This window comes from Haliotis rufescens, unplaced genomic scaffold (genome assembly GCF_023055435.1).
Source record: "Haliotis rufescens isolate VD_foot unplaced genomic scaffold, xgHalRufe1.0.p SCAF_8, whole genome shotgun sequence".
Classification (NCBI taxonomy): domain Eukaryota; kingdom Metazoa; phylum Mollusca; class Gastropoda; order Lepetellida; family Haliotidae; genus Haliotis; species Haliotis rufescens.
This window is the reverse complement of record NW_025964372.1, coordinates 30,263,588-30,287,947: the sequence shown is the minus strand read 5'-3', so window position 1 is coordinate 30,287,947 and position 24,360 is coordinate 30,263,588. Positions and strand designations below refer to the sequence as shown.

At 39.8% G+C, this 24,360-nt stretch overlaps 1 protein-coding gene across 1 annotated transcript; it reads right to left on the bottom strand.

Annotated features, from left to right (window-relative positions):
* Positions 1–3,053: 3,053 nt before the first annotated feature.
* LOC124113938 (mucin-5AC-like) lies at positions 3,054–20,783 on the bottom strand. Its single transcript, XM_048389911.1, has 5 exons — positions 20,724–20,783; positions 16,088–16,161; positions 15,124–15,224; positions 13,198–13,303; positions 3,054–4,729 (listed from the first exon to the last, which is right to left on the bottom strand). The coding sequence occupies exons 3-5, from the start codon at positions 15,209–15,211 to the stop codon at positions 3,337–3,339; spliced, it is 1,587 nt and encodes a 528-aa protein (XP_048245868.1). The 5' UTR covers positions 15,212–15,224; positions 16,088–16,161; positions 20,724–20,783; the 3' UTR covers positions 3,054–3,336.
* Between the last annotated feature and the right edge of the window lie 3,577 nt (positions 20,784–24,360).

The window sequence follows — 24,360 nt, the reverse complement described above, 5'->3', positions numbered from 1 at the left end:
TCAATACAAGGATCTGTTCAATACAGGGATTAGTTCAATATAGGGATTAGTTCAATACAAGGATCTGTTCAATACAGGGATCTGTTCAATACAGGGATCTGTTCAATACAGAGATCTGTTCAATTCAGGGATCTGTTCAATACAGGGATCTGTTCAATCCAAGGATTTGTTCAATATAGGGATTAGTTCAATACAAGGATCTGTTCAATACAGGGATTAGTTCAATACAGGGATCTGTTCAATACAAGGATTTGTTCAATATAGGGATTAGTTCAATACAGGGATCTGTTCAATACAGAGATCTGTTCGGTACAGAGGCGTGTTCAATACAGTGATGTGTTCAATACAGAGATCTGTTCGGTACAGTGATGTGTTCAATACAGGGATCTGTTCAATAGAGGGATTAGTTTGATACAGCGAAGTGTTTATTAATGGGATCTGTTCGATACAGGGATCTGTTCAATACAAGGATCTGTTCAATACAGGGATCTGTTCAGTACAGGGATGTATTCAATACAGTGATGTGTTCAATACAGGGACCTGTTCAATACAGGGATGTGTTCAATACAAGGATGTATTCAATACAGTGATGTGTTCAATACAGGGATAAGTTCAGTACAGGGATGTGTTCAATCTGGGGTGTATTCGACACAGGGACCTGTTCAATACAGGGATGTGTTCAATACAGGGATGTGTTCAATACAAGGATGTATTCAATACAATGATGTGTTCAATACAGGGATGTATTCAATACAGGGACCTGCTCAATACAGGGATGTGTTCAATACAGGGATGTATTCAATACAGTGATGTGTTCAATACAGGGATAAGTTCAGTACAGGGATGTGTTCAATACAGGGATGTATTCAATACAGGGACCTGTTCAATACAGGGAACATATACACTTTCCCCACACTCCTCTATGTCACGATAAAGTAAAGGTGTACATGACCTTTGGTTATCAAATTTTATTTGAAAATTTTGGTTCGGCACAATTTTACAACATTTCAAACATGGTAGGGGTCATGCTGTGTGTACAGTCTTTTCTTAACACAGTCCTCATTGAAAAAAATGATCTTCTTTATTTTTAAATTATATACCAAGCCACAGATTTCAATTACATAAAAAATACAAACACGGTATACTACTTTTTAGCCCCTCAGTTTATATTTATCACTATTGTTTATGTATGTAATTTAGCATTAGTTCACGATTCGACGTGAAACGAAGAAAGGCAGCCGTTGAGAGACATTATTAAATGCTGCGCCGATCTAATGACTTGATATGTACTCAATTAAAATTAAGTTTGTTATTAATTTGCATATAACCTGGTTGCCTTAATGCAGCACCGCACCCGGCCCATAACCTGTTTGTCTTAGTGTAGCATCGAACCCGAGCGATAACCCGAATGTCTCAGTGGAGCACTGTACACGAACAATAATCTGACTGTTTTAGTGTAGCATCGAACCCGACCCAGTTCACGATACTGCGCCAAACATCAAAGTCAGGAAGCCGTTGATTACCATAAGTAAACCGATAAAGTGACTTGATATATATTCAATAAAAGGGCGGTCGGGTGGCCTAGTGGTTAAAGCGTTCGCTTGTCGCGCCGAAGAACCGGGTTCGATTCCCGACATGGGTACAATGTGTGGAGTCCATTTCTGGTGTCCCCCGCCGTGCTGGAATAAAACTGCTAAAAGCGGCGTCAAACCATACTCACAGACTCTGTCAATCAAAAGTAAGTATGTTACCTATTTACAGCAACACCTTCAAACAGGGAAACAGTGTCTTTGTAAACATTTGATACACTCAATAATAAGTTGAGTCGGATGTATCAAACCCGGAAACCACAAATTTCCCTGGTTCTTCAGAGGTTCGAGAAAACAGCGTTATTTTAATAAACTTATGAAGTTGCTGTGAGTTGTGGCGTGAGTGGTGTTCTGGTACGAACGTACTGTTCCTTTTCCTCATCCTGGTAACCAACTCGTGAAAATCCGGGTTGGAATAGGTCTTCAGCAACCCATGCTTGTCGTAAGAGGCGACTACCGGGATCGGGTGATCAGGTTCGCTGACTTGGTTGATGCATGTCATCGTATCCCAATTGCGAAGATTGATGCTCATGATGTCAATCACTGGATTGTCTATCCAGATTTGATTAGCTGGAATACTGCGGCTTTTAACAACAAACAAACAAATCACCCCTTGCATTCAGCTTCATTCCCATGATTCAGTCACCCTCTTACACGGTTTGTCAAGTATAAACAGACCCAAGCATTAACTGCATGCAGTTAATGAGTGAGTGAGTGAGTTGGGTTTAACGCCGCTTTTAACAGTATTCCAGTTATATCGCGGCGTGTCAGCTTACTGTGGGAGGAAAGCCCGAAGTGATGCAGGTCTCAGACGTTTACTACTTCGGTGAAACCCACGAGCACGGGTATGGTGCTGACAAACCTAGAAACATAATCGGGGCGAACCGGGATTCGAACCCACAATCATAGGTTTCTGGCGTGCCCAAGGGACGCAACTCTGCACAGCGAATCGCGGCGCCTCAGACGACTGGGCCACCCGTGCCCCCGCATGCAGTTAATGACGCAGACAGAAGACCATATGGCTACATGGTGTGACCAGGTTGACTGTGGGTCAAACCTGGTTTATCTGGTCCAGACAACATCATGTTAACACGCTGATAACGATAGGGTATCTCTGACTGCAGTATGAAACAACATTCACTCACTCCCGGGTCAGAGTTGTAGCCTTGTGGTTAAAGCGTTCGTTTGTCATGAGGAAGAACAGGGTTCGATTCCCCTCATGGTACATATTCATGTTGATAAATGTTGTTTCAGATTTTTCTTTCGGTAAGTTAAACATCACCCCTTCGGACTTCGGGTTTTTCCCCCACCATCGTGTTGACATCCTCAGCCTCACCCTGGCAGTCGTTGTAACAACGTTGTCGTTGTAACGCATCACGACAGGACACCAGATTCAAACATTGAATCCATTTGGGAAATCGAAATCGTCATGAGAATACCAGACAACCATACCAGACAACCATACCAAACAAATAGAAGAATTCTTTAATTGGTATACAAAGAAGACATTGAGAAAAATACTATGTTGATGTATGTGAAGCCAATTAGGTCAGTGTTATGAAGAGCATAAAGGTGATATTTAAAAACAGGTCCAAATTACTCCCTCGTCATTCAACCAGAGGAGGATGACACTAGGTCTTGTGATTTCAGAGCAGATAAAAAAGCAACACAAAAAGACCTAACGAATGAATCAAACAAATGTGAACAAACTTATGTTATTGATAAATAGAAATGTCTCCGGGTTTCTTCATCTCAATAGATGCGCATTGGTTTTCCGATCTGACTTCTTCACTTCATCAACTTTCAAATGAGTTTTACTGTAATTTATCCCTCTCTTCTGTCGAACTCTCAAAGATCCATATCCCCTTCTTCCCCAACCCTTCCAGACCGGAGATCCAAGGGTTGATCCTGGCCTCCCTCTTCCCCTACCCTGCCCAGACCACCCTCGCCCCTTTCCTTTTCCTAACGGACGTGTTATAGCTGTTGTTGTCGTGACTGGAATAGATGTAACACCTTCACGTATCCTCCTCCACTCTTCTGTTGTCGTGGATTCATCATTAACATGCACTGCAACAGTTGTGATCTTTTCTGTTGTTGTCGTAGTTTCCTCTGCGACAGACGTTGTAAGTATAGTAGTTAACGTCATACTTTCTTCGGTTGTTGTTGAAGCTTCCCCTGAGTTTGCAGTAGGTATTGATTTTGATGTGGTTCTTTCTTCTGTAGCTAACTTTTCCGTTGCTTCCTCTTCTTCCCGACACCAGGAATCTGTAGCCATCGTATCGTAGGTTGTAGTTGGAATTGTAGACCATGCTACATGACCTTCAGTACCAGAAACACCTTCGGTAGTGGTAATAGTTGTCGAAGGTTCTCCTGTACTCATTTCTGGAGTTGTCGTTGTCTTGGCCGTTGGTCTTTCTGTACTAGAAACCCCTTCTGTGGTAGTAGTCGACAATTCTTCTGGACTCATTTCTGGAGTTGTCGTTGTCGTGGTCGTTGGTCTTTCTGTACTAGAAACCCCTTCTGTGGTAGTAGTCGACAATTCTTCTGGACTCATTTCTGGAGTTGTCGTTGTCGTGGTCGTTGGTCTTTCTGTACTAGAAACCCCTTCTATGGTAGTAGTCGACAATTCTTCTGGACAAATTTCTGGAGTTGTCGTTGTCGTGGTCGTTGGTCTTACTGTACTAGAGACCCCTTCTGTGGTAGTAGTCGACAATTCTTCTGGACTCATCTCTGGAGTTGTCGTTGTCGTGGTCGTTGGTTTTTCTGTACTAGTAACCCTTTCTGTGGTAGTAGTCGAAAATTCTTCTGGATGGGTGGTCCTTTCTGGTGTTGTTGTCGTAGTAGTTGTTGTAGATCTACGTGTAGTTGTTGTAGTTGCTCTTTTAGTAGTTGGCGGTGTTATTGCAGTTGTTGTGGTTGTTGGAGCTTGTGTGGTATGAAAGTCATTCCTTAAAGCTTCTGTAGAAGTAGTTGTCTCTGAAGACCGTTTGTGTCTGTGAAGCTGGTCAACAAACGAAGGGATTGATGGTAATCTGGTTCCCGGATGCTCTGTGATACACCAGAAAGGTCCATCCTTGACTGCCTGGGTCAGTGTGGTGCAGTTCTGAACAACCTCGGCACATCTCTTGCCATTCAGGTGCCTGAAAACACAATCATAATCATCATTATCACCATCATCATATTAATCATTATTGATGTTCTCGTTGTGTTTTTCTTTTGTCTTTTTTGTTGAGCCAGTTTGGCCAGGTGTTTGGTCTCCTGTCATATTAAACATTTTTACAGGTTCCCGCCGATCACTTAATGAAATAATTCGACGGGATCCGAGAAGTGAGCTATCTGGATTCTATCAAATAACGGAATATACAGTTAAATTATAACAATGTGTTCTATCATGCTGCCGGAAACCAGAATTATTTTCAGTTCAATGGAAAAGAATTTTGTGCAGGATCTAACGGAATCATGGAATATCGTTATAGGATTACCTTTGTAGTTTCAGTTTACCTGGTTTGTATTAGTAGTAGAAATTAGTAGTAGAATATACAACCTCACTGACATTGTTATAATATTATTATTATTATTATTATTATTATTATTATTATTATTATTATAATAATATATATAAAAATTAATCGGTAAATAATAAAGATGAGTGAGTGATTGATTTTGGTTTTACGCCGCTTTTAGCAATATTCCACTAAAATCGGCGGGGGACACCAGAAATTGGCTTCACAAAATTTTAATCGTATGTGTCCGGAATCCATTTCATTAATAATTCAAGCAATCACAGTTACCCTTTGTGCTTCATTTATAATCCTACTGTGTGCCGTGCAGTAAGCCGTTAGTCATACATATCATATGTTTGTTATTGCCGCCATGTGTTGCAGTATATGGATATCCATTCTGTTATAGATAGCTCGGGTGACCCAGTCGTCTAAGGCGCCGCAAAAAAACATGTGCGTTAACGGGATTCCATATGCATTGTTTAGCATCGTGCTGACAACAACCACTCAGAAAAACAACAAAATTACGCAATTATTCAACATTATGAAATGCCACGCCTGTCCGAAAATGAGCGTCTGCGAGCCATCGGTATGCTTGAAGCAGGATCGAGTCAACGTGATGTTGCAAGACAATTTAACGTCCACAACACCATTTGGTGTTTATTGCAACGTTGGCAACAGACGAATGCAGTCAGAGACCATCCTCGGAGTGGCAGGCAACGCGTAACCAATAATCGACAAGACAACTGAATTCGAACAACACACCTACGAAATCGATTCCGGCAGCATTATGGTATGGGGTGAGATTACAGCAAGACACAGGAACCGTCTGATAGTGGTAGAGGGAAATCTCAATTGACAGCGCTACCGCGACGAGATCATCGGCCCTGTTGTTCTACCGTTTTTGCGTCGTCATGGCCCAGGCATTACCTTTCAACATGACAACGCCCGGCCTCACATTGCTCGACTTGTTCAGGATTCTCTTCAAGAAAACAACGTGAATGTCATCCCCTGGCCGGCTCGCTCCCCTAATCTCTCACCAATCGAGCACATGTGGGATGAGATGGATCGGCGCCTTCGACGTCAACCATGTGTTCCACAGACACTCCAGGAACTTCGAAACATGCTCCAGCAGATATGGACAGATATCCCACAGGACTTTGTGCGACGCCTGGTCCATTCCATGAGACGATGTAGTGTTGCTTGCATCGCAACCAGAGGTGGACACACACGCTATTGATTTGTAAATTGACATTTTGGCATGTTCATGGGTTTTTTTTATGAAATCACACATTTTCTGAAGTCAGTATGGCAAAATCAACCATTTGCACACTTACAGGAGTATTTTATCTGTTGCAAGCCGAAATTGTTTTAGATTTGCATTTGCAACTTTGCATTAAATCTTATTCAATGTGACAGGAACTTTTTTGTTCAGTATATAACTGGAATAAGGTTAAAAGCAGGGTTAAACCAAACTCACTCACTCACACATTCTGTTGTACATTCTATGGAACTACATGGATGATACCTTTAACATTCGCGCTTTGGTTTGTGCCATTCTTCGTGTTTGTTTCTATAACAATGACAGAACCCTTCTATATTCATAAGAAATCTCCGCAGAAAGCAGCCCGACTTTATCACAAACATGTGTTTATGAATCACCATCAAATAGTGATGATATCATGTGTTCGCTAAAAGGCGAGCGTATCCTACACCACCGGTGGCACCCGTCACAAACACATACAAAGTCAAGTCAAGTGTTCACTTGAACAAACATAGAGGCATATGCTTCGAGTCAAAGTGGGGTATTGCATCAGACATTATTTTGGTCACTTTTGCGTCAGATTTGGAAAAGTCCTCCACGTGTATTTCATAAAACGTTTTGGAAGATTTACTGAGGCCTTGAATGTTTTACACTGATCAAGAACATTTGAGACGCTTTCGTAGAAAGAGTCTGCTTTATTGTTCCTGAAAAGTTGTGAGGTGAGGTGAGGTGAGGTGAGGTGAGGTGAGGTGAGGTGAGGGTTTAACGTCGCGTCCAAGATTATTGCACTTATATAGCGACGTGCAGGAAGGTGTTTTCGTGTGTGTCTGCTTGCACAAGTCCGGACTGATGCCCATTAATAGTACTAGCTCACTGAGATACCATGCCGCAGTTTAACATGAATACCCCACTCAGATACAGTATACTGACTCCGAGCCGACCAGTGTTTGTTTCAGACCCTTAATGCCGAGCGTCAGGCAGGGTAACAACAAGTACCATTTTTTAACGTCTTTTCGTATTACGCGGCCGGGAATCGAACCCCGGACCTTCCGCACTCCTGGCGGACGCACTACCACTAAACCTACAACTAAAACTATATGTTAATTTTGAATTGAGCTGTTGGGTACAAGTGCAGAAATTCTGCTGCTTACATGATATAGAGAAACATGAAAGAAATGTGTTAGCTTTGCAACACGGGGAGAGAGGGGGGGGGGGGGGGGGGGGGGGACGAATGGTACAAAACAGAAACAAAAAGAGATACGCCTACAGCCATCGTCGGTGACGTCAATTTACGTCTTCTATGTTACGTAAACGCTGTTTAGTGACCCATACAGGATGGCCCAGAGCAGACGACCGGAAGACGCCAGACTGAGGCTCTAATAGGAACACGCGGGGGGTCGGGGTAGCAAAGTCTGCCACACACTACCCCAGGACTGGAACGTTGGAGAGATTTTCCCTATGTTATAGGACCAAACTTAACACAACAACCACTGACAGACAGTCACAACCTTCAAGTACTGTGAGTACATGCCCATTCAAAGTTGACTCCGAGATAACCATAGAAACCAAGAACGTGCTCAGTATTGTGTGTCATCGGCATGTAGCAGGAAGGAGAGTTGCTATCTATTCTACTCTTCCACAAACCAAAGAAAACTCTGTTACAACTTGTAATGTATGTGTATCACCACAGGGTAGTGTACCGCGTGGATCGCGTTTAACTGACAATCCTAAGTCTGTGGTTCAAACATATGGCTACAATGAGATTAACACACCCACACAAAGCAAAGTAGCTTGCAGCAGCACATTTGTTGGTGAGAACCACATCTCGACATTGGTGTCACTGAATGACTCACTGACCACTCGTTACTCTAGTCAGGTTCATATAAATCCCTCAAACTTTGTTGACGTCAGTCATGAGGATTGTATTACCAATACCCAGAATATTGTAAACAATATTTACAATGGGAACTATGTACATGTAAATAATGACCAAAATTTGGACTAAAATTTCCACGTCGTTACAGAATCTGCTGATGACAAGCCAAAATACGACGGTGCAAATCCTGATCAGTGCAATACCTTCCGACATGCTAACGCCCCCAATTCAGAAGCAACTTTCGGTACACGTGTTTATTTCAAGTATCAGTGATGATAGTACCAACTTAGGCACTGAAAGTATAACTGATAGTGATAATGGACTGAATGTTGTTCGTCTCGCAAGTCTTAATGTATGTGGACTCAGAAGACGACTTGAATTCCCCGAATTTGGAAATTTTATTCACGCTAATGATATAATAGTCCTTCAAGAAACGAAAACGGATGTATTACATGATCTGCAAATTGAATGCTATAAGCTGTATTTGCAACATAGAACAGGTGCAGGGAGAAGATCAGGAGGTACTGGCCTTGCCGTAAAGGATCATTATTGTAAATACATCACTCAAGTTGAAGAGGTAAATGATTTCTGTATATTTGGAACCGTAAGGAATGGATTACATTATCGTCAAGTCGCAAAGAATTATAAAAAGTGTGCCACAAGACACATTAATAAACACAAACGCGAAATTAGCACCCAACTAAGGAGAAAAGCTAAAGCTTCCCCAAAAGAGTTCTGGAAAATATTAAACGGGACAGACAACACAAATGATGGACCTATCCCGGATGTAGGCAGATTTTACGAATTTTTTAAGGACATCAATTCTACACGATATGGTGATGATGAGTTACATTACATTACTGTATTGAATAAAGTTATATCATCAGAAGAAATAAAAGAGGGAATTGGATCTTTGAAACGAAATAAAGCCTGTGGGTTAGATTTGATAGATAATAGTTATTTGATTGACGCATTTGAGTTGTTACTGCCCCTACTCACATCGCTATTCAATCTTGTATTCACCACGGGTATACTCCCTAATACATGGTCAACTGGTATTATGAAGCCTATATACAAGAGAAAGGGTGACCCGTTAGACCCTGCTTCTTATCGACCTATCACAATACTGAGTTGTCTTGGTAAGCTATTTACCGGTATTTTAAACAATAGATTTACTAACTATTTAAATGTGAATAGCATATTTTCTCCAGCCCAATTGACAATATTTTTGTTTTGAATATGCTCATAAATATACTAAAAAATAATAAAGAAAAATTATAAAGCTTTTGATAATGTCTGGAGGGTGGATCTCTGGTCAAAATTGTTAAATTCTGGAAATACGGGTAAATTTTTAACATTAGTTAAAAACATGTATAGTGACATTAAGTCATGTGTTCAAATAGGCAAACACACTTCTAACTTCTTCCCAAGTTACACTGGAGTTCGCCAGGGAGAAAATTTATCTCCCCTACTATTTTCAATTTTCCTTAACGACCTCGAACCGTGGTTGATAGAAAACTGTTGTCAAGGTGTCAAGTTAACGCTGTCAGAGGAAACATTTACTCTCTGTGTACAGTTCCTGTTACTGCTGTGCGCTGATGACATAATTCTATTTGGTACCGATCCTGGATCTCTTTAAACTCACTCTTGTTATACTGTCGAAAATGGAAACTAACGGTTAACATATCTAAAACTAAAGTTGTTGTTTTGGCAGTGGTACTACAAAGAGAAAATTCGCCCCCTTCATTTTCGACAATAAAGAATTAGAAACAGTAGACTTCTATGATTATTTAGGAATAAAATTCAATAAAAATAGGAAATTGGGACTTGCCATCAAAACTTTAACCGAGAATGCCACAAAATGTATGTACTGTCTCCTGAAGAAAGCCAGAAATATCAATCTCCCACTCGATCGATTATAAAAGCATTTGATGTTATTGTGGTACCAATCTTACTGTACGGCGCCGAAGTGTGGAGATTTAAATGTTTGAATATGGTTGAAAAAGTTCATTTAAAATTCCTTAAATTAGCGGCTGGTTTGAAATTATCAACTCCTTCTTTTATGGTCTATGGTGAATTAGGCAAGAGCCCCTTAATATTAGAGTAGCTAAGAGAATTATAGGTTTTTGGCTTAGACATATCATACGATCTCAACAACAAAAAGTTTTCGACTCTAATATATCAATTCTTAAGGATGGATGCTCACGTAAACCCCAATATTCACCCTTGGTTATGTAATCTAGAATGTCTATTAAGCTCCTGTGGCCTGACCCATGATATGCCATGTAATTTCCAAGTGGCTTGTCTCGTCTGTGGAAAGAATATTGACCGATCATTTTCTACAATCAATTGAGAAGTTCAATATTGTCGAGTTCAAAAGGTTTCTATTATAAATATCTTAAAGAAATGCCATTATTTGAAAACTATCTCTATGTACCTAAATCTATTTATTACCCGCTCTTAAAATTTAGCACTAATAACCACAATTTACCAGTCGAGACTCGCCGCTGGAATAATGTACCAAGAGAACAACGTCTATGTTCACTCTGTAACTCCCCAGCAATAGCAGATGAATTCCATTATATATTTCGACATCAAGTTTATGATAACAAAATACTTGCACTTATTCTTAGAAGATATTTAACTTGGTCAAATGTGTTTTCATTAATAAGCCTATTTTCAACGACCAAACTAAAGGAGCTGAAACGTCTATCAAAATACGTATTATTTGTATTTAACACTTTGAATGCTAAATCTAAATGCACACAGCCGTCTTAATGTACATATTATATTCATCTCTGTACTTTATGTATGCTTTTGTACCACCGTCGGTGGTCTATGGAGAATAAAGAATCTGAATCTGACAACGAACACCGGACGCGGGGCATATTCCCTCCTCAACTTTACTTAACAAATAATAATTCCTTCTTCAGTATATCAAACACGGCCAACGGCTATATTGTTAGAAAAACCAATCAATTACTACGCTAGAGTAAGGTTAGACAGCTACAACAATTTAAGTGATGTATTATAAAACAGACACAAGACTGTCAAGTTAACCTGACACATTATTTAACGACAAGCTGTTTCCTCTTTGAGTCATAATGTTTTAACGACCATGCAATGTATGGTGCTATTGAATTAGTGCTCTCATTGCAGCCAAACTGTGAGAGATATAGACTGTATTAGATGAGCGTTTAATCATACTTTTTTATTTGGTTTGTTGTTTTACGCCGAACTCAGCAATATCCCAGCTATATGACGGCGGGTTTTTTTTTTAAATCGAGTCTGGACCAGACAATCCAGTGATTAACATCATGAACATCGATCCACGCCATTGGGATCGATGACATGCATCAACCAAGTCAGCGAGCCTGACCACCCGATCCCGTTAGTCGCCTCTTACGACAAGCATAGTGGCCTTTTACGGCAAGCATCGGTTGCTGAAGACCTATTCTACCCCGGATCTACTGACTACGATACATTCATACTTGTATAAATCTATTTTATATTCATAATTGATAAATGATTTTAGAGACGAATCAGTGTTCTCTAGCAAGAGAAACTATCGAAAACAATGATAGTGTGACGTCACTATCTACTATTATGACAATACATCTCACGTCAACAGTGATGACTTTATTACGTCAACAGACGTATCTGCATTACGTCAGAAATGACAGAGCGTGTGAAATATATCATTACTCACGCCCTCCGTGTGCATTGCTATGAACTTGTTCATCTTCATCTAAATGGTTAATACATATTGATAATTTCTTTATTAGGTGTGTCTTAATAAATACATGCCAGACTGTTTACTCCATACCAAACCATACCATACCAAACTCTATTATTACTTTAGACATATCATATACATGCTAATGTATACATACTAACAATTTCTTTGTTACCTAGGCGGCACGGGTGGCCCAGTCGTCTAAGGCGCCGCGATTCGCTGTGCAGAGTTGCGTCCCTTGGGTACACCAGAAACCTATGATTGTGGGTTCGAATCCCGGTTCCCCACGATTATGTTTCTAGGTTTGTCAGCACCATACCTGTGCTCGTGGGTTTCACCGAAGTGGTAAACGTCTGAGCCCTGCATCACTTCGGGCTTCCCTCCCACATTAAGCTGACACGCCGTGATATAACTGGAATACTGTTAAAAGCGTCGTTAAACCCAACTCACTCACTCACTCTTTGTTACCTGAACTTTATGTTTAGACATAGTAGAGAAGTCGATCCATCAGTATTGAAAACCTTGTCAAGAAGTTAACGGGATCGTATTATGACGTCAATACCCGTACGTTAACAATGATGTTAGTATTACGTCAACGGCGGTCTTCGCGTTATCTTAACAATGCCGTGGAAAAATTGAAATAATTCCTACACTATTCTTACGACATTCAACATTACCATACGTTTTATAGGTTCAACATGTTTTAAGTCAATGCGCATCTATTCACTGAATTTTCTGATCCACCACTTGATTGTCTGTTAACGTTACAGGCCGCCATCACATAGCAGGACTGCACCTGTTCGGCTTCAGGCCACAAAGTGAGTGAGTGAGTGAGTATGGTTTAACGCCGCTTTTAGCAATATTCCAGCAATATCACGGCGGGGGACACCAGAAATGGCCTTCACACATTGTACCCATGTCGGGCATCGAAGCTGGGTCTTCGGCGTGACGAGCGAACGCTTTAACCACTAGGCTACCCGACCGCCCATAAAAAGCACAGTAAATTGTGTGAGTGGTAGGTGGCACCGGTAGTGCAGGACATGCTTACCCTTTTCCACCTGGTGTCAACACTGATTTTCAGTGGTCCATTCACATAATTTTCGCCGCCTTTTTGCCTCTTACACTCAGTGGAATATGTTGCGGCGCATAATCGAGACTGGCTGTATCTGACGTTTAATAATTAGGTAACTCGTGCATCTTGAACTATATTGATACCTGATACCATCACGCACCTACAGACAAATACTCTGTTTGACGAACACACAACTACAAATCCACATTTGCTGACATGATGGGCGCCCTCCGCCAGCTCAGTGATTGGTGTCCTGTATGTCCGACCTGTGGATTAAACAAACATTATCATTCAAGTCTTTGAATGAGTGAGTATGGTTTTACGCCGCTTTTAGCAATATTCCAGCAATATCACGGCGGGGGACACCAGAAATGGGCTTCACACATTGTACCCATGTCGGGAATCGAACACGTCTTCGGCGTGACGAGCGAACGCTTTAACCACGAGGCTACCCGACTGCCCTCAAGTCTTTGAATGGCATCAAGAAGTGATACACGTAAGGAAGAGAATGTATGGATGTCAACTTGGTGATGAGGGAGTAAGTATATACACCGAAACGTTGTGTTCCATATAATAAAGAAGTTGATATCCATAAATTGTCTTCCTCACATCATCACTGACATAGACATAATCAAAAGCCGAGAAAAGGAAACAGTGTAGACCTAGATATACACATAGGCCTGACAATACATATTGATCTAGACGTAGACATAGGCGTACGCGTAGATAAAACTATATTCAGGTTTAGACAGCCTGAGATGTATGCTAAACATGGCTATAGACCTAAACATTGGCTTAGATATAGACACCGACCAGGACATAATTATAACATTTTGTTATTCATAGTTATTTCAAGTGGGTGAGTGAGTATGGTTTTACGCCGCTTTTAGCAATAGTCCAGCAATATCACAGCGGGGGACACCAGAAATGGGCTTCACAAAGTGTACCCATATCGGGAATCGAACCCGGGTGTTCGGCGTGACGAGCGAACGCTTTAACCACTAGACTACCCGACCGCCCCACAGTTATTTCAAGAACATAGGTCCCAACAACTATGCTTGTCGTAAGAGGTGACTAAAAGGATTGTGTGGTCAGATCTGGTGACTTGGTTCATGCAATCATCGCGTCCCAAATGCTTGGATCAATGCTTGTGATTTCTATGACTGGATTGTCTGGTCCAGACTCGATTATTTACAGACCACCGTCATATAGCTGGAATGTTGCTGAGTGCGGCGTTAAACAACAAACAAAAAAAGCTGTACACACACATTGTCCTCGACAACTAGAAGGCGTGAATGAGAGAAGTTCAAGTTACGTAATGCAGGTACGAGATATCAGAGGCGCTTTCAGATGTTCATCGCCAGGTTGACGTCACGTCGTTCTACAGACGTGTTCAAGTTAAACTGTCATGGTACAAATTATAAACTGCATGTTATTTTTTCATTTAAAGAATTATCAACATCAAAGTGGATTTGCTCTATGAAGTTGGGTGAAATTGGGTTTAACGTCGCGTCCAAGATTATTGCACTTATATAGCGACGTACATGTACGCGCGTGTGTGTGGCTGCTTGTACTAGTCCGGACTGATGCCTATTTATAGTGCTAGCACACTGAGATACCATGCCCCAGGTTAACATGAATACCACACTCAGACACAGTATACTGACTCCGAGCCGACCAGTCCTTGTTTCAACCCCTTAATGCCGAGCGCCAGGCAGGGTAACAACAAGTACCATCGTTTAAATTCGTTTGGTATGAGGATCGAACCCCGGACCTTCCGCTCTCCGGGCGGACGCTCTACCACAAGACCACGAGGCGGTCCTTCCTCTATGAAAACTACAATATACTACTCAAAAGAAGTAAAACAACATCCGATTTTTTTCAGATAACTGATTAATCTGTTATAGCTGGTGGGTTTTGCAACACGATGCCTTCCAATTGTGGGTGTTCTTTAACTTGTTTTGAGTAGTATATTGTAGTTTTCATAGGGGAAATCCACTTTGATACAAATAATTCAACGGGCTAAATTCACAACACGTTTACACAATATGTACATTTGGCCATTTGGAAACCCATTCTTACTTACCATGAGAATGAATCTTCAGCGGTTGTAGTACACAGTTCTGACATCTCGCGAGAGTAACGAGACACAGAAGATGGAGGAGTCGCTGCATTACGGAGGAATGTCTGGAAAGAATGACACTAACGCATATGAAGTGATGTACTGTTGACCATTGATCGTCAACAGGTTCGCGCTTCTGCCTACACATGTGCTAGCAGGTTAATTGATCAACTTTGAGCCTTGCATCATCAGCTACGTGTAAATGTGTATTGATGCGTTACGTTAGCGTTACGCATTACCGGGTATTTGAGCCAGAGCATTGGACTAACATTTAGTGCCGGATATAAAATTATATTTTTTTAAACACATACGTCTACAAACTAAAACGTATAATAGAAAGGGAAACCTGGAACAATGCTTTATTTCAGGACTGAGGCAATCTAGACTTGTCAAATCCAACTAGACTTGAGTTGGATTCATTATTTAATTTATTCTCTGGGATGTGGTAGACAGACCACCTTTTCATCATCTTTACATTCTGGGTAATCGTTGCTAAAGAAACAGACACTGAATTATTTTTTTGCAAGCATCAAGATTGGTTCTAGTGTCTTATTTTTACCTGTAAAAGTCAAATGGCACTCGACCAAGTAATACAGAGATTATACTAGCTTCGCAACAACTTAACCGTAACTTTATATGCAACAGATACGCTAAATTAAGAGAGACTTTTCCCCCTTGGTTATCAAATGTGTATTGCAACATGTAAACTGCAAGTAAGCATGTTAAATTATGTTACACTAAGTAGCAATATACTTGAAACATATTTTCTCTCGACGACAAAATTTAAAATTACGTGACATTTGTATTCATGAAATGGAATTGGATTATGGACCACGTGGTCAGAAATACTGTAAACACGTAGAGTCAGTTGAACACAATTTATAAAAAACAGGTGTAATGTATTATGAGACATACAGTATATACATACGGTGTATATGGGAGCTTGTAACTGACCAATGATACGGGTAGGAAACAATGATGCCTGCTTCAAGTCTGATGATCCTGTGAAAAAGATTCACAATATTCACTTATGTGTCTCTTTTTTATTTTCAATTAGGGAGCTTGTAAATAACTGATCATATATACTGGTAGGAAACAATGATGCCTGCTTCAAGTCTGATGATCCTGTGAAAAAGATTCACAATATTCACTTATGTATCGCCTTTTTCATTTTCAATGAGGGAGCTTGTAAATAACTGATCATATACACTGGTAGGAAACAATTATACCTGCTTCAAGTCTGATGATCCTGTGAAAAAGATTCACAATATTCACTTATGTATCGCCTTTTTCATTTTCAATTAGGGAGCTTGTAAATAACTGATCATTTATACTGGTAGGAAACAATGATGCCTGCTTCAAGTCTGATGATCCTGTGAAAAAGATTCACAATATTCACTTATGTATCTCTTTTTTAATTTCAATTAGGGAGCTTGTAAATAACTGATCATTTATACTGGTAGGAAACAATGATGCCTGCTTCAAGTCTGATGATCCTGTGAAAAAGAATCACAATATTCACTTATGTATCTCTTTTTTATTTTCAATTAGGTTCTGGGAGCTTGTAAATAACTGATCATTTATACTGGTAGGAAACGATGATGCCCGCTTCAAGTCTTATTATCCTGAGAAAAAGAATTACAATATCCCCTTTTATATCTCCGTGGTTATTTTCAATATTAACCTATCAGGTGGACATTACGTTGGCCTGAAATGCGTACCTCTGTGTGTCCGGGAACATTTTTAATATAAAGCACCTAACAAACATATCCAATGGAACCTTATTTCATGAAGGATTCATGGATACCCTTTGAACTCTTATTTGCACTACTTATTTGATCTCTGGCCTTGACGTTATATGCTGTTTATTGTCTCATAAAAGAATGAATTATGTTATTATACACAGGCACTTGCAGGCTTTGGTAGTGATGTGAAACGTAAGCATTGATGCAAATATCGTGTTTGTCAAAAATTCGAAATTATGTTAAGATTATATTCTCAGATTTATAATCACAAGTAGAATTACCCGAATTGGCCAAATGGAAATAAAGGATGAGTAATATGAATCGCTAGAACCACCGGGATGGATCCATGGGTTGGTTTAGGTTTACTGAAATGCGAGCCCTGGAACGTTTTTTGGTTTGTTTGTTGTTTAACGCCGAACTCAGCAATATTCCAGCTATATGACGGCGGTCTGTAAATAACCGAGTCTGGACCAGACTATCCAGTTGTCGATACCATGAGCATCGATCCATGCAATTGGGATCGATGACATGCATCAACCAAGTCAGCGAGCCTGACCATTCGATCCCGTTAGTCGCCTCTTACGACAAGCATAGTCGCCTTTTGCGGCAAGCATGGGACAACGTCTTCAATGTTTACTCACTTTCTGTTCTTCAGTTCCGTCTCTCAGATTGTCAAGTGGCAATCGGGTAGCCTTGTGGTTAAGGCGTTCGCTCGTCACGACTAAGACCCGGGTTCGATTTCCGACATGGGTACAATGTGTGAAGCCTATTTCTGGTGTCCCCTGCCTTGATATTGCTAGAATATTGCTAAAAGCGGCTTAAAATCATACCCACTCACACTCATTCATCTTGTCACGTTATTATAACGTTTCATTGTCATGTTTAGCTGCTCTTGGAACAAAAGAAAGTATACATCCATGTTTTATGGTGGCTCAAACGATGATGGTGATGTATTTAATACAGGTTTCATAGTTGTGTTTTGGATCTTAAGTTTGCTGTGTTTCGGCGACTGTTTTCAGACATAAGATAGAGACTACAAGATAGTGATTATATCAGTTGTTAGCGAAAAGGCAAGTGAAATGTTCTCCTGGGGAAACAGGGGAACAAAATGGTACATCTTTTGTAATCTTCAAAAACAAATATATTCCAAAGACGTTTACATTTTATCCAAATATCGGTTGGTTTTTTGTTGGTTTTTTGCATACTCAAGTCAACCTCATTATATAATAACAACATATTTTGATTTGTTCATACATCATGCATTGTTAGTTAGATGAAACATTATAATTGTGTTGAACTTTTGCCTATGGCCTATGAATAAATATTCATTGTGACAGTCAAAGAGTGATCATTATGAATTATCCAAAACGCATATTATGAATTTAGGCATCCGTATTGTTTGTTTATTTGTTTGTTTGTTTGTTTGTTTAACGCCGCAATCAGCAATATGCAAACTATATGACGACAAACTGTAAATAATCGCGTCTGGGCCTGACAATACAGTGATAGATATTGAGAGCAATACCGTCGAGGTACGATGACACGCAATCAACCGAACCTGACCATCTGATTCATTTGGTCGCCTCATACTACACACATAGGGGGGCACGGGTGGCCCAGTCGTCTAAGGCGCCGCGATTTGCTGTGCAGAGTTACGTCCCTTGAACACGCCAGAACCCTATGATTGTGGGTTCGAATCCCGGTTCGCCCCGATTATGTTTCTAGGTTTGTCAGCACCGTACCCGTGCTCGTGGATTTCACCGAAGTGGTAAACGTTTGAGACTTGCATCACTTCGGGCTTTCCTCTCACATTAAGCTGACACGCCGCGATATAACTGGAATACTGTTAAAAGCGGCGTTACATCCAACTCACTCACTCACTTACTCACTCACTCACTACACACATAGGACCCAGAAATCACACTGGGGGCTTCTACACTGACAGATGAAAGGTATCACCCGTCCAGACAAACACACTTATATAGTTGTATCGATTATGAATCAGCTGAAGTCTCAGGAGACAATTTAAAGACGAAGTTTGAGACCCTAAATGAATAGCTACAAAAGTATATACCACGAGTTTTACGCCCGTGGAAAAAGCAAATTTAGCCCACTAAAGTTCACTTATGTATCTCTTTTTTATTTTCAATTGATTCTGGGAGCTGATCATTTACAATGATGCCTGCTTCAAGTCTAATGATCCTGTGAACAAGAATCACAGTATTCATGTATCGCCCTTTTCATTTTCAATTAGGGAACTTGTAAATAACTGATCATTTATGCTGGTAGGAAGCGATGATACTTTCTTCAAGTCTTATTATCCTGAGAAAATGAATCACAATATCCACTTTCATATCTCCATGGTTATTTTCAATATTAACCTATCAGTTGGATATAAATATGAATTATCGCACATTATGAATTTAGACATCCGCATTGTTTGTTTGTTTGTTTGTTTGTTTGTTTGTTTTACACCGCACTGAGCAATATGCCAACTATATGACTCACTCCAACTCACTCACTCACTCACTCACTCACTCACTCACTACACACATAGGACCCAGATATCACACTGGGGGCTTCTACACTGACAGATGAAAGGTATCACCCGTCCAGACAAACACACTTATATAGTTGTTGTATCGATTATGAATCAGCTGAAGTCTCGGGAGACAGTTTAGAGACGAAGTTTGAGACCCTAAATTAATAGCTACAACAGTATATTCCACGAGAATTACGCCCGTGGAAAAAGAAAATTTAGCACAGTAAAGTTATCAGATGATCAAACATACAGAGAAGATAGCTTTTTTTGTTTAACGTCGCTTTGAACAGTATTCCAGTAATATCACGGCAACACAGCTTGGTGTCGGAGTAACGCCCGGAGTGAGGCTAATGATGATGCTGATGAGACGTTTACAACACGAACACCGTTATGGTGATGATAAACCAAACGTCAATGAAGCCTGAAGTAAGAAATGTATTTGCAGCCACATGACCCCTACCATGTTTGTAAGAATTGTGAATTTGTGCCGAAAAAAAGGAAATTTATTGATTTTCAAAGACAAGATATCAAAGATAATTACCCATCAACAGTTGTGAATTATACGATCGTAATTTAATTTAGTATTAGTATTCCAGTACTACCACGACATCACAGCTTGGTGTCGGAGGAGCGGAGACGTTAACAACACGAACACCGTCATGGTGATGATAAACCAAACGTCGCGTCAAGAATATTGCACTTACGAGAGTAAATAACTCACGCCAAATGGAATCTGTTTCCTCGGTTGATCGAGACCGGGTGTTCTCTGGCGTTGATGTTTTACGTTTTATAACGGCGTGCATGTAGGACATAGTCCATTCAGATACCATGCCGCAGTTTAACATAGATATCCAACTCAGACATTGTGTACTGACTCCGAGTTATATCAGAAAGTCAATACCAAGTTACATCTTTTAACGTCTTTTGGTATGACACTGCCAGGGGATCGAACCACCGACTTTCCGCTCTGCAGACAAGTACTTTATCCACATGACTACAGAGCGACAGTTGAAATGAAGAATGAAACAGGTAGATAGGACGTCAGAGAGAAGCTTGCTTTTTTAAGAAAATACATTCCGAAATGGAACCACCTACTGGAGTGCCAAACAAGTCTTCATGACACTGCGATGCCTGAACTTCATGTATTGAAACACATAATGACTCAACTTGTCCACAGGAGCCATTAAATCTAGTGTTCATTGAAATCCATTGTATAGCAAACTAATGAAGTATTACTAGTAGTTCTAGACTGTTACTATAGGCTATTATATACTCACAGAGTGCTGTTCAGACGCTCTTCATAATACAAGGTGAAGTTTGCATATGATACACATTTCGTGTCATTTGGATACTCGAAAGACATAAAGTTGCATCGTTAACACCAGCTGGAGGAAATTAACATATCATATTACATCATGGCTTAAATGTTGATACAATAAACACGCACAACCAAGTGGCGTGCACATTTTGTAACCAATCAGGCTTCCCAGGATGTGTCTGCTTATCCGCCATTGGTTGTTTGACAAAACATATGTAGAGGTTTGAGATGATAGCTGCACTATCTCTGGCGAGTCTCTGTTTGACTAACCAAATATTCAATGAACATTGTTCTTAATTTTCACCAAATAAAGTCAATGCCTATTTGGCAAAGGATAACTGTAATTTCAAAACGTATAATTTATGTGAAGGCATGTAGAGCATTTTAACGTCATCAAATATCATTAACACTATCAGGGGGTTTATGTTTACGCATTTTAACGTCACTAAGAAATGGCATGGCCTGTTAACATAAGCGGGGATTTAAGTTCAAGCATTTTAACGTCATCAAGAAATGGCAGGGCTCGTTCATATAAGCGAGGATTTAATTTCAAGCATTTTAACGTCATCAAGAAATGTACTTGCTCATGAACATTAGCGGGATTTATGTTCAAGCATTTTAACGTCATCAATAAATGACACTAGCAGGGATTTTTATCTTCAAACATTCTAACGTCATCAAGAAATTCCTTGCACATTAACATTAGTGCCATGCATGTTCATGTTGACGTCATCAAATGGCAGTAAAACTAGTAGAGCTTATTCTCAAAGATTTTAACGTCATCAAGAAATGACATGGTGCTAACATTAGCTGAGATTTATGTTCAAACATCTTTGCGTCATCAAATGTCATTAACACTAGCAGGAGTTTATGTTCAAACATTTAACGTCATCAAGTAATTGCATGTTCCCTTGACATTAGCGGCATTAATGTTAAAGCATTTAAACGTCGTCACATGTCATTACCACAAGCAGGGAGTTAATGGTCAAGCATATTAAAGTCGTCACATGTCATTGCCACAAGCAGGGAGTTAATGGTCAAGCATATTAAAGTCGTCACATGTCATTACCACAAGCAGGGAGTTAATGGTCAAGCATATTAAAGTCGTCACATGTCATTACCACAAGCAGGGAGTTAATGGTCAAGCATATTAAAGTCGTCACATGTCATTACCACAAGCAGGGAGTTAATGGTCAAGCATATGAAAGTCGTCACATGTCATTACCACAAGCAGGGAGTTAATGGTCAAGCATATTAAAGTCGTCCCATGTCATTACCACAAGCAGGGAAGTAATGGTCAAGCATATTAAAGTCGTCACATGTCATTACCACAAGCAGGGAGTTAATGGTCAAGCATATTAAAGTCGTCTCATGTCATTACCACAAGCAGGGAGTTAATGGTCAAGCATATTAAAGTCGTCACATGTCATTACCACAAGCAGGGAGTTAATGGTCAAGCATTTTAAAGTCGTCAAATGTCATTTACAAAAATTCAATACAAAACCTTTATTCTGTTGTGCTGCAAAGATGTTGTGTTAAAAAAAATTAACGTCATCAAGAAATCTTATTGCTCCTTAACATTAGTGGGATATATATATATATATATATATGTTCAACTATGTTAACGTCATCAATTGTCATTAACACTAGTAGGGTTTTGTTCAAGCAATTTAACGTCATTAAGAAATGACATGTCTCAACTTTAGCGGGGTTTATTTTCAAGCATTTTAGCGTCTTCAAATGTCATTAACACAATCAGGAGTTTATGTTCAGGCACTTTAACGTCATTTTATAAATGCATTGATCCTTAGGGAACGACCGTTTGATAATCGGGGTGTGGGATTTTGTATCGAGATGAGATATTTTTACAGCGACAGGTACAAATCCAGATATAAAAAAATATATTTCAAATGTCATTAACACAAGCATAGGTTTATGTTCAAGAATGTTTTTAAGAATTTTAATGTAATCAAGAAATGTCCCTGCTCTTTACCATTAACGGGGATTTACGTTCAAAATAAACAGTGTATTCGTTGAACGTTTAGCGTAGACTATTTCCAATGGGACACGGGGTTTTTTTTGGTCTACAAAAATACCGCAAACAAATCAATTCAATACAAATGCTATATTCTTTTTCGCTGCAAAGATGCTCTCAAATATTAAGAGTATTATTAAATGAAAATGTTTAATTATTTACCATTAAGAAGGGTATTACGTCAAAAATAAAATAATTTGACCTTCGTGGGTTATTTTTTAAATCAACTTTGGCAACACGCCTCGATGGACGTATTGTCTATATTGTGATGATTTAGTACATTACAACCTATCGGTGGTCACTGTTTTTATCAAAACGCTCATATGTTTTATATCAAAAGACATTTTGGCAATATTCTCCATTTATATGAAAGCTGTCTCTACAACATGACATTAAAGCGTTTCCAGTGTCGACAAAACAACCCGTTTACATCACCTTCTGTTTGACAGTTTCTTTGTTCGCCACCCAGATGGCGCCAGTCACTCGGGAAAGTCAATAGAACAGCTTATAAATCTAACCTGGCCTTTCATGATTATAGTTATTTTTCATATACAATGAGATTGGTTCAATGAAGCCTGGGGTAAGAAATTTTCAGCCACATGACCCCTACCATGTTTGAAAGGTTGTAAATTTGTGCCGAAAAAAGAAAATTTATTGATTTTCAAAGACAAGTTATCAAAGATAATTACCCATCAACAGTTGTGAATTATGCGATTGCAATATAATTTCAAAAGTTTCAATAAAATTATATCTAAAACATAAAAACATGTAGAAATATTCTTTGAGTCTGCGTTAGTACCGTTCGTGTTTTATATAATATCGTTAACTTAAGAGGTTTTCAATTGAAAATTAAACATGTATAACATCAACTTATGAGTAAATTTTGTCATGGCCCCTCAGTTGATATATAACCAACAGCAATATTTCAGACCACGTTATCACTTTCATATTTGTTTTTAAGCCACATAATGATATTGACGACCCTCCCGGCTGTCGATAGTTGCAATGACTATTGAACTACACTGACTACACAAAAATCCGGTATATATATTGGATATATGTTATTGAAAAATGTTGGTGGCCTGATATTCGACAAACGGTGCGTCAAATCGCAGCCATTGTCGATTTGCAATGTCTTGAACGGCATTGTTTTCACACTTGTTCAAAAATGTCATGGAGGAAAATAGTAAAGCAAAATGCACGTGCAAGTTATGACATTCGTTACTCATGGTAGTGGCTATAAAAAGGCAAACATAAGCCAATAATTTGTCATTCAATTGTCAACATTTTTCAAGTTCGAATTCGGACGTATCCAAAGAGGGGAATCGCAGTCTTCTGTTCCACAAACTTCAACGTCCACCACAGCACCATTTGCCGCCTTTGGTACCGATACACACAGTTCAATTCCACTGCAGTCCGTCCGAGAACCGGCCGACCAAGAGTTACCACTCCTGCACTGGATCGCTACATTCGACGATTCCACCTACGTCATCGCAATGCCACAGCTACGGAGACTGCAGGACACATCCCTGGTTTGAGGAGGATATCGGACCAGACTGTC

Bases quoted from the DNA above. Each gene is read 5' to 3' on its own strand.
- LOC124113938 (XM_048389911.1), bottom strand. From the start codon at position 15,211: ATGCAGCGACTCCTCCATCTTCTGTGTCTCGTTACTCTCGCGAGATGT. The intron at 13,304-15,123 runs GTAAGTAAGAAT...TTTAATCCACAG, and splicing joins GCTGAAGATTCATTCTCATG to GTCGGACATACAGGACACCA. The intron at 4,730-13,197 runs GTGCGTGATGGT...TTGTGTTTTCAG, and splicing joins AACAGAGTATTTGTCTGTAG to GCACCTGAATGGCAAGAGAT.